Here is a 15,031-nt window from a genome sequence, read left to right as displayed (position 1 = left end):
CTTAGCTTCTAGTATCTCTCAAAAGTTTCCTACGCAGCCATCTTAGCTGTTTTTCTGGAGCCATTAAAAGTGCTTCCAAGGAATGAAATAAGAAAAACAAAAAAGAAAAGAAAATATAATAAAAATGTTTCCATTCTCCTGTATCAAAGACGCTCCTATATTAATTATCCATAATATCGTATTCAGTTACTCATTCATTCATTCATTCACTGATTCACTCAAGAAACATTCTCCTGAGATTTCATAGTTAGCACTTGCAAGCCCATTGCATACATCTTCTGACATTAGTTCACTTATTATTTCGGTGCCTCAGTCTCCGTATTTGTAAAATGAGTATAATAGTCATAGCCACTTCATGGAGTTAAGAATTAAATTAGATCTACCCTATGATCCAGTAATCCCACTGTTAGGTATATATTCAAAAGAAAGGAAATCAGTATATCATTTTTGTTTTTGGTTATTGGTGGTGGTGGTGGTTGTTTTGGTTTTCTTGAGATGGAATCTTGCTCTGTCACCCAGGCTGGAGTGAAATGGTGTGATCTCGGCTCACTGCAGCCCCCGCCTCCCAGGTTCAAGTGATTCTCCTGCCTCAGCCTCTTGAGTAGCTGGGATTGGCACATGCCACCACACCCAGCTGATTTTTGTATTTTTAGTAGAGACGGGGTTTTGCCATGTTAGCCAGGCTGGTTTCAAACTCTTGACCTCAGGTGATCCACCCACCTCGGCCTCCCAAAGTGCTGGGATTACAGGTGTGAGCCACCATGCCCAGCCTGGAAATCCATATGTCAAAGAAATATCTGTACTTCCATGTTTATTACGGCACTATTCACAATATCCAAGATATGGAATCTACCTAAGTGTTCATCACTAGATGTATGTATAAAGAAAATGTGGTGCCTAAACAAAGGAATGCTATTCAGAATGAAATCCTGCCAGTTGCTGCAACAAGGATGAGACTGGGGGTCATGATGCTAAGTGAAGTAAGCCAGGTGCAGAAAGACAAATACTGCATGTTCTCACTCATATGTGGGAGCTAAAACATGTTGATCTCATGGAGTTAGAATGTAGAACGATAGTTGTCAGACAGTGGGAAGAGAAGGGGATGATGAGGCGAGGTTGACTCATGGGTATAAAAATATAGTTAGAAGGAATATGTTTTAGTATTTGACGGCACAGTAGGGGACTATAGTTAACAATAATTTATTGTATATTTCAAAATAGCTAGAAGAGAAGATTTGAAATGTTGCCAACACAAAGAAATGATAAACGTTTGAGTTGATGGATACGCTAATTACTCAGCTGTGATCATTATATATTGTATGCATATATCAAAATAGCACATGTATCCCATAAGTATATACAACTATTATGTATCAATTTTTAAAAATAGCTATAATAAACATTTTTAATTTAAAATAAGGATTAAATTAAAGAAGATCATGCATGAGAAATTTTTTCAATTGTCTCTAAGATCTAGTGAACTCATGTTATTACTGCATTACTATAAACACATTTTCATTCATTAAATCAAAAAATTGTGATGATGATCAAATGACTAAGACATATAAAATATATGACAAATATANAACTCATGTTATTACTGCATTACTATAAACACATTTTCATTCATTAAATCAAAAAATTGTGATGATGATCAAATGAACTAAGACATATAAAATATATGACAAATATATATTTTATATATATATAAAATATATGAACTAAGACATATAAAATATATGATAAAATATGTAAGTCTTTCACAGATTTTAGCTATTATTACTTTTATTTGTTGAGTATTTACAAGTTTCCAGTCCCTGTTCCAGGGTACTGGAATTCTTGGATTTTTTTTTTTATTTCTTTTTAACTTTTAAGTTCAAGGGTACATGTGCAGTTTGTTACATAGGTAAATGTGTGTCATGAGGGTTTGTTGTACAGATTATTTCATCACCCAGGTATTAAGCCTAGTACCCATTAGTTATTTTTCCTGATCCTCTCCCTCCTCCCACCCTCCACCCTGCAATAGGCCCCAGTGTGTGTTGTTCCCCTCTATGTGTCCATGTGTTCTCATCATTTAGCTCCCACTTACAAGTGAGAACATGTGGTATTTGGTTTTCTGTTCCTGTGTTAATGTGCTAAAGATAATGGCTTCCAGCTCCATCCATGTTCCTGCAAAGGACATGATCTCGTTCTTTGTTGTGGCTGCCTAGTATTCCATTGTTATATGTACCGCATTTTCTTTATCTGGTCTATCATTGATGGGCATTTAGGTTGATTCCATGTCTTTGCTATTGTGAATAGTGTTGCAATGCACATACCCGTGCATGTGTCTCTATAAAAGAAGGATATATATTCCTTTGGGTATATACCCAGGAATGGGATTGCTGGACCAAATGGTATTTCTATCTTTAAATCTTTGAGGAATAACCACACTGTCTTACACAATGGTTGAACTAATTCACACTCCCTCCAACAGTGTATAAGCCCTTCCCTTTTCTCCACAACCTCGCCAGCATCCATGCTTGTTAATGTTTGAAATGGTGGAGATGTATTTTCTAAGAGATTCAACTGTACATATGAATGCTACTTTTATTTTCCCTTGGACTCACTTTTTTGTTAATTTTTATTTTAGAATAATTTGGATTTACAGAGTAGTTACAAAGAGAGTACAGAGTTCCCATAATTCCCATGCCTGTTCCCATGGGAACTAGATAAAAGCAATGGTTGAAAAACATTCTGCATGTACCTCTGAATGCACCTTACAATGGCTACCGCTTTTTACGTATTTGTTTTGTTTCAGCTGCCTTACTAAACTCATGCTCAGTTAAAATAAGTTTTCAGGCTGGGCCTGGTGGCTCACGCCTATAATTCCAGCACTTTGGGAGGCTGAGGCGGAGGGATCACAAGGTCAGGAGTTCGAGACCAGCCTGATCAACATAGTGAAACCCCGTCTCTACTAAAAATACAAAAATTAGCCAGGCGTGGTGGCGTGCCTCTGTAATCTCAGCTACTCAGGAGGCTGAGGCAGGAGAATCGCTTGAACCCAGGAGATGGAGGTTGCAGTGAGCCGAGATCATGCCACTGCACTCCAGCCTGGGAGAAGAGTGAGGCTCTGCCAAGAAGGAAGGAAGGAAGGAAGGAAGGAGGAAAGGAGGGAAGGAGGGAAGGAGGGAAGGAGGGAGGGAGGGAGGGAGGACGGAGACTGGGGAAGGAAAAAGAGAAAGAAAGAAAGGAAGAAAGGAAGGAAGAAAAAAGGGAAGGAAGGAAGGAAGGAAAGAAGGGAGGGGAGAAAGAAGAAAGTTTTCAGCTGGCAATTCATTATCTGGAAAACGAGTGTGTTGGCCTTTTTAATATAGCATTCATTCTTCTTACTCCTTGGTTGCCATTGGGGTTGAAACTTCCAGGGCACTGACAATAATTATAATGACTAAACATACTTTTTCCGTTTTTAATTCTTAAAGGAGAATTCACCGGTCATTTTTTGAGTAAGTTTCTGTTGTTATATTTAATTCCTTCCTTGTGTATTGATCTGTTTTCCTCCTCCTAAATCAACTTTGGGCACTTACATTTTTCCAGCAAAGAAGTTTGTTTCTTTGATATTTGTGAATATTTTACATGGCATTAAAAATAACTTATCTGCAAGGTTGGAGCATTTCCTCACCTCTGTGCTTCATTTTTTTTCATTCTTGGTTGCTAGGACTTTCGTTCTTACTTCCCTCTTTGCATCCCTTTTGTTACACTTTGTTCTAATTTTTTTTCTATTGTTGTGTTTTGCCAGAGAATTAGCTCTGGAATTTATTTTTCAGTTCCAGAATGTTTTGTTCTTTTTGAGTTTCACTCACTCTGCTTCGATCTTCATTGCCCTAATTTCTTTGTTCTTACAGAGTGTTAAATGTTTTTCTGGTAATTTTTAACAAGAAATTTTACAATATTGATTTTGTAACATTTGTATCGACAAATATCTTCAAATTTTTAGCTTTTTATTTCTTGAGGATAAGGCTCGCCCATGGGCTGTTCGAATTTGCCAATTTTCAAACCATGTTACTAAAAATGGAATCTAAAAATCAAGATGTATTAACACTCAGAAGATGATGATGATCCCCTCTTACATGCTTTTTTGGGGGTGTGTTGTCTAATAGATTTTTTTTTTTCTTCTTTTTTTTGCGTCGCAAATGTGTATAAATTCATAAGGAGACCTCCATTAGGCAAGGCCCTGAGTTCATATTCTCTAGCTCAGAAAAAAGAGACCAGAATGTCTTTTCATAGCAGTATCGTGAAATGCTTTCTTATCGACATGAGATTTGCTTTTTTTTTTTTTTAGATGCCGAGTCTCACTCTGTCGCCAGGCTGGCAGTACAGGTGGCGCCGATCTCGGCTCACTGCAATCCTCCGGCCTCTGATGTTCAAGCATTTCTCCTCAGCCCTAGTGGCTGCTGAGTAGCTGGGAATTACAGACACGTTGCAACCACGCCCAGCTTAATTTTGGTATTTTTAGTTAGAGACGGACGTTATTCACCATGCGTTGGGCCAGGGATGGTCTCGCATCTCTTGACTGCGTGATCTGTCTGCCTTGGCCCTCCCAAGGGCTGGGATTACAGGCCGTGAGCCACACGGCCTGGCTAGATTTTGCTTCTTTACTCTTCTTTCATGCTAGGACATTTTTAATTCCCTCAGTGAAGGAGGGGTGTGTCATGTTATTTTACTTTTTTAGATTAGGAGTAAAACAAACATTTTCTCAAACATTTATTCCCTTCTTTACAGTGGTCTTTTATGAACCTATTTATATTCCTATTGTATTTTCCCAGCATGCATTAAGTATTTCAATGTTTATACTTGTCTTATAATGATACTAACTTTTTGTCAGTTAAATGAATGTTTTTGCATTCTAACTTATCTGCAAGACCATTTTCTCGTTTCAGAATTTTTCAACTATCGTTCCAGTTGCTGCATCTCTTTTTTTATCAAGCAGTGATTAATTCGAAAGAATTTGTACTTTTTTTTTTTTTTTTTTTTTTTTTTTTTTTTTTTTTTGAGACGGAGTCTCACTCTGTCGCCCAGGCTGGGAGGGCAGTGGGGCGGATCTCAGCTCGACTTGCAAGCTCCACTCCCGGGTTTACGCCGATTCTCCTGCCCTCAGGGGCCTCGCCGAGTAGCTGGGACTACCAGGCCGCCGCACCTACGCCGCGGGCCGGCTAGTTTTTTGTATTTTTAGTAGAGGACGGGGTTTCACTGTGTTAGCCAGGGATGCGTCTCGATCTCTCACAGGACCTCGTGATCCGTCCGTCTCGGCCTCCAAGTGCTGGGATTACAGGCTTGAGCCACCGCCGGCCGATTTGTACTTTTCAAAGATTATTTCGTATCCATGGTATTATATAATATAAGTGCATATGTTTATCCATTTCTTCAGATGCCTTATAGTCTCTTGTCTGTTTGAAATGTATTTGGGACTCAGAGTGGAATTTAACATTATTTTTTCTAATAATTATCGTTAACACACTTATTTAGTATCTGTTTAAACGCCACTATTAAAACAACTAAAGGGGAGGCCGGGAGTGGCCCACACCTGCTAATCCCAGCTACTTTGGGAGGCGAGGTATGGTGTGCGGTTCAAGACCAGACGCGCCTGACCAACATGGTGAACCCCGTCTCTACTAAAATACAAAATTAGATGGGCACGTGGCAGCATGCTCTATAATCCCAGCTACTTAGGAGAGGCTGAGGGCTGGGAGCATTGCTTGGAACCAGGAGGCGCCAGGCTTGGTAGTGAGGCCAAGATCGCCGCCATGGGGTAGACATTTTTGTTCATGTGTGAAAATTAACATGTAATTATGTTACATTTCTTAATGATTATTTAATGCTAATTACGTCCCACATAACATCTCTGGATATTGGTATTAGTTATTAGGATATAGTCTCTTTTGATTTTTTATTTTTTTTATTTTATTATTCCTGCCGGCAAGGACTGGTGCATCCGGCCGAATTGTCTTATATTCTTTTTTTTAAAACTGTGAGAGAGGCCATTTTACAGAATTATCTAAGAGATATATAAGAAATATAAAACTCAAATTAATCAAAAACTTTCTTTGTATTTTTAAGAAAACTTAGAAAGTAAGTAAATGTCGAACATGGGCAGTTTTAAGAGCCATTTCCTGTATGCCAGGATATTTTGATTGATGAGAATGCAGAGATGGAAAATGGGGGTAAAATTATAATTCTTATCTAGAACTCTAGGATTTTCTATTTCCAAACATTCATTTTTTTGTTGGTATTGGGTACGGGGAAAATTGATATATAAGGATGACATGTAAACAATGATTAATTAATAACAGTGGTTATTATTTTTTTTAGCAGAACGGAGCATCCAAGATTCAGAGGAATTATACGTTGTGAATTACAAGCGGGCACAGTGGGTGTAGTGCCAGTACTGGGGAGGCTGAGGTGGCCGAGGATCACGTGGCCAGAAGTTCGAAGCTGCGTGAGCTAGGATGGTGCCACTGCACCCCACTGCGCAACAGAGCAAGAACCTTGTCTCTAAAACAGAATGAAAACCAGAATTACAGGGAATGCAGGCACAATGAAGGAATAAGCCTCTGAGGATTGGAATCTGGCCTGAGAATTAGGGAACTTTTCACTCCCTATTTCCTATTCCCCATGGCCTTAGGCAGAAGGCAAGAGCAGCACCAGGGATGCTGGGGAGGAGATGATTGCGTTAGGGATACGCGCAAGCGTTGAAGCAATAGTCCTCAAACTTGATGTGCATCAGAATTTCCTAGAGGGCTTGGTTATAAACCCAGAATGCGGTGCGGCACGGTGGCTCACGCTGTATATACGCAGCACTTTGGGAGGCTGAGGCGAGGCGTCTATCATCTGAACGTCAGGAGTTTGAGACCAGTGAACTTGGGAACCCCGTCTCTCCACAAACTACAAAAAAAAAAAAAAAAAAAAAAAAAAAAAATATCCTGGGCGTGGTGGTTTGCGCCTGTAGTGCTGGCTTCTCAGGAGGCTGAGGCATGAGAATTGCTTGAACCCGGGAGGCAGAGGTTGCAGCAAGCTGAGATTACAGCATTGCACTCCAGCCTGGGCAACAGAGTGAGACTCTGTCTCAAAAAAAAAAAAAATTAAAAATTAAAAGGCCAGGCGCAGTGGCTCATGCCTGTAATCCCAGCACTTTGGGAGGCCAAGGCGGGAGGATCAGGAAGTCAGGAGTTCGAGACCAGCCTGACCAACATGGTGAAACCCCATCTCTACTAAAAATACAAAAATTAGCTGGGCGTGCCTGTAATCCCAGTTACTCTGGAGGCTGAGGCAGGAGAATTGCTTGAACCCAGGAGGTGGAGCTTGCAGTGAGCCGAGATTGTGCCACTGTACTCCAGCCTGGGCGAAAGTGCGAGACTCCGTCTCAAACAAACAAACAAACAAACACCAGAATGCGGGCTCCAAACCCAGAGTATCTAATTCAGTTGGTCAGGCGGGCATGATAAGGCGCATGTATAATGAGTTCCCAGGTGATGTTGATGGGGCTATTCCAGGAACCACAGTTTGAGGACCAATGATGTAGAGATGACTTCTCCAGGTAGCGATGGTAACTGTAACTTGTCGGCAAAGAAATCCAATAATTAGCCAACATGCGTGATTTCTTGAGTTCCCTGGGTTTGAGTAAATTTTGTGTGGCTGGTTGTTGTTGTTGTTGTTGTTGTTGCCTCCTTCTCAGTAAACCCAGCGGCCCCATGGAAAGAGGAAACCAAACAGAAGTTGGAAACTTTCTCCTCCTGGGATTCGCAGAGGACTCTGACATGCAGCTTCTTCTCTGTAGGCTGTTCCTCTCCATGTACCTGGTCACCATCACCGGAAACCTGCTCATCATCCTGACCATCAGCTCAGACTCCCACCTCCACACCCCCATGTACTTCTTCCTCTCCAACCTGTCCTTTGCTGACATCTGTTTCACGTCCACGACTGTCCCAAAGATGCTAGTGACTATCCAAACACAAAGCAAAATGATCACTTTTGCAGGCTGCCTCACCCAGATATTTTTTTTCACTGCATTTGGATGCCTGGACAACTTGCTCCTGACCGTGATGGCCTATGACCGCTTCGTGGCCATCTGTCACCCCCTGCACTACATGGTCATCATGAACCCCCGGCTCTGTGGGCTTCTGGTTCTGGGGTCCTGGTGCATTAGCATCATGGGTTCCCTGCTCGAGACCTTGACCATTTTGAGGCTGTCCTTCTGCACAAACATGGAAATTCCACACTTTTTTGTGATCCTTCCGAAGTCTTGAAGCTCTCCTGTTCTGATACCTTCATCAATAACATCGTGATGTATTTTATGACCATTGTCCTGGGTATTTTTCCTCTCTCTGGAATCCTGTTCTCTTATTCTCAGATTCTCTCCTCCATCCTGAGAGTATCATCTGCCAGAGGCCGGCACAAAGCCTTTTCCACCTGTGGTTCCCATCTCTCAGTGGTCAGCTTGTTCTATGGCATAGGCCTTGGGGTCTATCTCAGTCCTGCAGCTACACCATCTTCTAGGAGAAGTCTGATGGCCTCGGTGATGTACACCATGGTCACCCCTATGCTGAACCCCTTCATCTACAGCCTGAGGAACAAGGACATGAAGGGGTCACTGGGGAGACTCCTCCTCAGTCCAACGTCTCTCAATGAGGGAACCATTGCTGAGCTCTCATGAATTGCAGTGAACACAATACCGAGGCCAGACTGGCCTCTTTCAGCCAATATTTTCACTTCTGCTTTCATGCATTTTTTCTTTCTTTCTTTCTTTTTTTTTTTTTTTTGAGACAGAGTCTTGCTCTGTCGCCCAGGCTGGAGTGCAATGGCGTGATCTCGGCTCACTGCAACCTCCGCCTTCCAGGTTCAAGCAATTCTCCTGCCTCAGCCTCCTTAGTAGCTGGGATTACAGGCATGCGCCACAATGCCTGGCTAATTTTTTGTATTTTTAGTAGAGACGGGGTGTCACCATGTTGGCCAGGCTGGTCTCGAACTCCTGACCTCATGATCCACCCGCTTCGGCCTCCCAAAGTGCTGGGATTACAGGCATGAGCCACTGCACCCAGCCGCTTTTTTTTTTTTTCCAAGAAGGAGTCTTACTCTGTCACCCAAGCTACAGTGCAATGGTGCAATCTCGGCTCACCGCAACCGCCACTTCCTGGGTTCAAGTGATTCTTCTGCATCAGCCTCCCGAGTAGCTGGGATTACAGGCACTCGCCACCACGTCTGGCTAATTTTTGTACTTTTAGTAGAGATGGGGTTTCACCATGTTGGTCAGGCTGGTCTCAAACTCCTGACCTCAGGTAATCTGCCCGCCTCAGCCTCCCAAAGAACTGGGATTACAGGCAATAAGCCACCACACTTGCCTTCTTTTATACATTTTAAAGCATCTCTTCCCTTGTATCTTCCTTTGGAACATTTCCTGCCCTTGCTACTGCTAACAAAGTTATACCGGATTACGCTTTTTGACTTTCTAACTAGTAATTTTAACTTTGCATGAATACAACCTGGTGTTTTCTCAGCTATCTTTAGTAATGATTTGGATTTTGTTTTTTGATTTTGTTTTTGAGACAGAGTCTCCCTCTGTTGCCCTGGCTGGAGTGCAGTGGCGCCATCTCGGCTCACTGCAACCTCCACCTCCCGGGTTGAAGCAATTTCCCTGCCTCAGCCTCCTGAGGAGCTGGAACTACAGGCATGCACCACCACATCTTGCTAGTATTTTCAGTAGAGACAGGGTTTCACCATGTTGGCTAGGCTGGTGTTGAACTCCTGACCTCAAGCGATCTGCCTGCCTCAGCTTCCCAAAGTGCTGAGATTACAGGCATGAGCCACCGCGCCCGGCCTGATTTGAGTTAAAAAAAAATATATCAAATCTTACATGTTAAATATATACTGTCAGAAGCGATGAGATATGTCCCTATTTTGGACATGTTGCCCTGGAAACTCATTTACAGAGATGTTTTTTGAGGTTACATGAATAAAAATAACTCAAAGAGTTGCCCCCTTTTTAATCCAATTCACTTTCCTTTCAGTCACACTAACTTTACTTTACTTCTACTCTTTCACAATATCGGTCCCTTGAATTTCAGAGCAATGTCTTACCCAGTTTTGCAATCACAATGCCTGGTACAGTTGTTGGTAAGGAGTTCATGTTTACGTGATATTTGTCAAATGGAGTAGAAAAATAGATGGGTGGATGGTTAAATAGAAAATAAGACCTGGACCAGAAAAATACAAACTGATTCATCTGATTAGAGCTTTTGCCCAGGCATGGTGCTGTACGCCTGTAGTTTCAGCTACTCGGGAAGCTGAGGTGGGAGAATGGCTTGAACCCAGGAGGCTGAAGTTGCAGTGAGCTGTGATTATGCCACCGTACTCCAGCCTGGGTGACAGAGGGAGACCCTGTTTCTAAATAATAATAATAATAATAATAATAATTAATTAATTAAGTTGTTGAGCTTGAAACAAAATTCAAGGTTACTGATGTTGATATTAATAACACTTTATATACCAGCACAGTTTAAGGGCTTTATGTACATTACCTCATTTAATTTTTCCAATAACTCTTTTATGTGATTAGTATTAGTTCTCATATTTACAAATAAGAAAGTAAGAGCTTATGGTAAGTAGGTAACTAGCTCAAAGTAATAAATGTAGTGACAAGGTTCCAACGCAGGGCTGTAGGAATCAGACGACTCTCCCAGGCCTTACGTTACGTTACTGTGGAGTCCTAATTAGGGAAAAGGAGTCAGGCTAGGGAGACCAAGGGAAAGCAAAAAGAAGAAGCAGATAGAAGTCTGCCTTTCTTCATGGTCCCGGACACAAAGCCCTCTTGTACAAATAACTCACAATCTTCCTGCACTCAGCTATCACCAGACCCTAGGCTGATACAAAAATTGGAAGTTAGCTCACTGCGACCTTGGCGTGATCAATACTGTACAAAGCCCTCTTCAGCACACAGAACAAGCACTGTCTTTTAAAATCCCCAGCAAGCTTTTGTCTCTTTGCAGTCAGCTCTTCTATTGCTGGCCTGCCCATTGCTTCCTTGCAACGTATTTTCATACTTTCTCCAATAAATCTGCCTTTCTTTACCTACAACTGTGTTGGTAAATTCTTCTTATCCTCCACACCACCAGCCCCAGACAGTCGCCACTCACCCATGACAGCTACCTCTAGTCAAACCTTCTAATAATAATAGTTAAACCTCAGAGGAACCAGGAATTCTCTGACATAAATTCTTACTTCTGGAATTATGCTCCCCAACCAAGAAATATTCTGTGTCTGGGGGCTGCAGCCTCAGAAATAAATTAAACCAGTGAGTAAGATTTATTGTTTCCTTTGATATTTTAATTTGACTTCCTTTGATTGTTCATGAAAATGAGCGTGCTCGATCTTTTGTGTTTGATGTTTTATAGTAACTCTTTTTTCCAGCTTTACTGAGGTATAATTGACGAATAGACATTGTACATATTCAAGGTGTATAACATGATTTGATATATGTATACATTGTATAGTGATTTACTTGCATTTATTTTTACTCGATTTTGAGTTTACCTCCTTTGATCATTTATAATCTTAGATTTTAAAATTCTAGTTGACTGAGCTTTTAAATTTTATTCTTAATCTTTATGGATACATAACAGTTGTACACATTTATGGAGTACGTACAAAACTTTTCCACAAACATACAATGTATAATAATCAAATCAAGAGAATTGGAGTATCTATCGCTTCAAGCATTTATCATTTCTTTGTGTTATAAACATTCCAGTTCCACATTTCAGTTATTTTGAAATATACAACAAATTATTAACTATAGTCACCCTATTGTGCTACCAAATACTAGATTTTATTCCTTCTAACTGTATTTTTGTATCCGTTAACTATCCCTTCTTTATCCTTTCTCCCTACTACCCCTCCTAGCTGCTGGTAACCATCATTCTACTCTGTTTCCGTGAGTTCAGTTTTTCAGCTCCCACACACAAGTGAGAACATGTAATGTGTTTTCCGTGCCTGGCTTATTTTTTTGTTGTTGTTTTGTTTCTGTGTTTTGAGACAGACTTTCGCTCTTGACACTCAGGCTGGAGTGCAATGGTGCGATCTCGGCTCACTGCAACCTCCACCTCCCGGGTTCGAGCCATTCTTCCTGCCTCAGCCCCCCGAGTAGCTGGGACTACAGGTAGCCACCACCACGCCCAGCTAATTTTTGTATTTTTCGGAGAGACGGGGTTTCACCATATTGGCCAGGCTGGTCTTGAACTCCTGACCTCAGGTGATCTGCCCGCCTCAGCCTCCCAAAGTGCTGGGATTACAGGCATAAGCCACCGTGTCCAGCCCTGAGTTCTATGAGCCTTTCTAGTGAATTGCTGAACCTAAAGGTGGTCTTGGGGGACCCCGAGACAGAGACCATGGCTATTCTTTTATTAGGAGAAATAATGGTTTTTCTTGGCCCTCTTCAGTTCCGCCACTCTTTGAGAATGTCAGAAACATGAGTTGACCCCTCTTCTTGTTGAAGCTGACGCTTCCCTTCTCCCCAAACCTCGGAGAAACGTTTCTTCCCCTCCCTTGCTCACGCCGTCCTTCAAGCCCTCAGCATGTGCTCAGAGAGAAACAGAGACCTTATGTACCTTTCATTCCTGCTCCTTTATTACACTTTTCCCTCCCCCTTAAACGAGTCAAGCTGAACATGTGTGTTCAGCACACGGTCAGTTGGGCGGCAGATGTGTCCCCAGGACTCCCCTCCCCAGGCCCCTTCCCTCCTCTCTTGGGGGGCAGAGCTGGAGGCCCCTCACATAGCACTCTCATTGCCTCCCCGTCCCCGGGATGCCCCCTTCTCCTGTGCCATGAGGGACTTGTAGGGTTTCCCCAGGCTGGGCAGGGTGAGCTCAGCTTCCTGAAGCTCGAGCTCCCGCTGAGACAAGTGCTCGATGACGGCTGCTCCAATCGAGTCCCCCAGTACGTTGGTCATTGTGCGAAGCCGGTCACTGGTACGGGGAAAAGAAGCTGCCATTAATGGGGGCTTGAAAAGCTTCACAGAAAGAGGGTGCAGCAGACGGGGGGTGGGGGGGTCCCTGGGCCAGGGAGTCAGGGGGCTCCCATTCCAGAACAATCCATGACCACATGTCCCCAAGTAGGTTCTTTCCCCTCTCTGTCCTGTTTCTCCTCCTAACAAACAGGATGGACTAGCTCTGAAATGTTCATGTTTGATCTTAGATGTGATTTTTTTTTAAAAATGAGGCCAGGTGTGGTAAAAAAAAAAAAAAAGCCATATCGTTAAAAAGATATGATCCCAGCACTTTGGGAAGCTGAGAGGCAGGAGAATTGCTTGAGACCAGGAGTTCAAGACTAGCCTGGGCAACAAACCAAGATCCCATCTCTACAATAGAATAATTTTAAAACATGGCCTCGGACGGTGGCACGTGCCCGTAGTCCCAGCTGCTTGGGAGGCTGAGATGGGAGGGTCACTTGAGCCCAGGAGGTCAAGGCTGCAGTGAGCTATGATCATGCCACTGCACTCCAGCCTAGATAAGAAAACAAGATCCTGTCTCTCAAACAAAAAGAAAATGAGGCTGGGCATGGTGGCTCATGTCTGTAATCCCAGCACGAGGTAGGTGGATCACGAGGTCAGGAGTTTGAGACCAGCCTGACCAACATAGTGAAACCCTGTCTCTACTAAAAATAATTAAAAAAAAAAAAAGGCAGGCATGGTGGCATGCGCCTGTAACCCCAGCTACTTGGGAGGCTGAGGCAGGAAAATCGCTTGAACCTGGGAGGCAGAGGTTGCAGTAAGCTGAGATCGAGCCACTGCACACCAGCTTCGGTGACAGAGCGAGACTCTGTCCCAAAAAGAAAAAAGAAAAGAAAAGAAAAAATGAACATCCAATACAGACAGTTAAGGGTTATGAACTGAAAAGCACATCAAATCAGGAATGGTAAACCAGGGCAGGCCTGAGTCAATACAGGTGCAGACTAGGGCAGGCTGAAGATTGTAAAATTGGAACTCAGGCTCAGCTGTCAGCTCCCATGTGAGAATGAAAGTCCAGGCTTCCTTTAATGTAAACCTCCTGGTTTTGTTGTTATTGCTGGTTTTGATTTTTGTTTTTTGAGATGGTGTTTCGCTCCTGTTGCCCAGGCTGGAGTGCAGTGGTGCGATCTCGGCTCACTGCAACCTCCACCTTCCAGGTTCAAGGAATTCTCCTGCCTCAGCCTCCTGAGCAGCTGGAATTACAGGCACCTGCCATCACACTCGGCTAATTTTTTTTTTTTTTTTTTTTGTATTTTTAGTAGAGACAGGGTTTCACCATGTTGTCCAGGCTGGTCTCAAACTCCTGACCTCAGGTGATCTACCCAGCCTCAGCCTCCCAAAGTGCTGGGATTACAAGCGTGAGCCACCACACCCGACCTGGATCACCTTTTGGTGACTTCCACATATATCAGGTAAAAAAGGAGTTTTCCCGCTGATAGGTAAAGGCCCCATTGCTTGTCTCCAACCCTACTTCCCAAAGATAACTCTGTGGGATTTGGGGTCCAGAGGCCATGGATTGGAGGCCTCTCCAAGGCCTCCTTTTAACTCGAAAATTCTGGACCACTTCATCTTTGCTGGAATGAAAGTCCACAGGTTAAGGATGTTGCAGGGGAAAGCAGTATGCGCAGAAGCAGGAGCACCAGGGTCCAGCCTGGAGAACACTCACAGGAACCAGTCCACGGCGATGATGAGCGTGATGTCCTCCGTGGGCAAGCCGACCGATGTGAGCACAATGACCATGGTGACCAGACCCGCCTGGGGGATGCCAGCAGCCCCAACACTGGCCGCTGTGGCTGTGATGCTGCAGGGGGAGGGAGAACATTGGGAGGCAGGTGGAGGGAAGAAGGCGATGAGGAAGAAACAGGAAGAGGACAGAGAGAAAGGAAGAGATCCGCTCTCCAAGGCATCTTAAATTAAATGCCCAAGCCAGACAGACACAGAGAGAAAAATACTGCTTGATCTCTCTCTCTCTCTCTCTCTCTCTCCCCTCCCCCCCCC

The 15,031-nt window shown here is 43.2% G+C and overlaps 2 protein-coding genes across 2 annotated transcripts in view; one reads left to right on the top strand and one right to left on the bottom strand.

The window, feature by feature from the left end:
• The first annotated feature begins 7,374 nt into the window (after positions 1 to 7,374).
• Positions 7,375 to 8,689, top strand: OR7C2 (olfactory receptor family 7 subfamily C member 2). Its single transcript, XM_017863562.1, is given in 2 exon segments — positions 7,375 to 8,253; positions 8,256 to 8,689. Coding segments are annotated over 2 exon segments (1,062 nt in total). The 5' UTR covers positions 7,375 to 7,625.
• Positions 8,690 to 12,632: 3,943 nt separating this feature from the next.
• Positions 12,633 to 15,031, bottom strand: part of SLC1A6 (solute carrier family 1 member 6) — a 33,725-nt gene continuing 31,326 nt past the window's right edge. The window contains exons 9-10 of the mRNA XM_017863576.1: positions 14,700 to 14,834; positions 12,633 to 12,992 (exon numbers count right to left, since the gene is read on the bottom strand). Coding sequence (XP_017719065.1) covers positions 12,797 to 12,992; positions 14,700 to 14,834 — 331 coding nt within the window. The 3' untranslated portion in view covers positions 12,633 to 12,796. The remainder of the gene's footprint in view (positions 12,993 to 14,699; positions 14,835 to 15,031) is intronic.

Source organism: Rhinopithecus bieti, unplaced genomic scaffold (genome assembly GCF_001698545.2).
Source record: "Rhinopithecus bieti isolate Rb0 unplaced genomic scaffold, ASM169854v2 scaffold_71542, whole genome shotgun sequence".
NCBI lineage: Eukaryota > Metazoa > Chordata > Mammalia > Primates > Cercopithecidae > Rhinopithecus > Rhinopithecus bieti.
The sequence above is the reverse complement of the archived record's forward strand: the minus strand, read 5'-3'. Positions and strand labels throughout refer to the sequence as shown.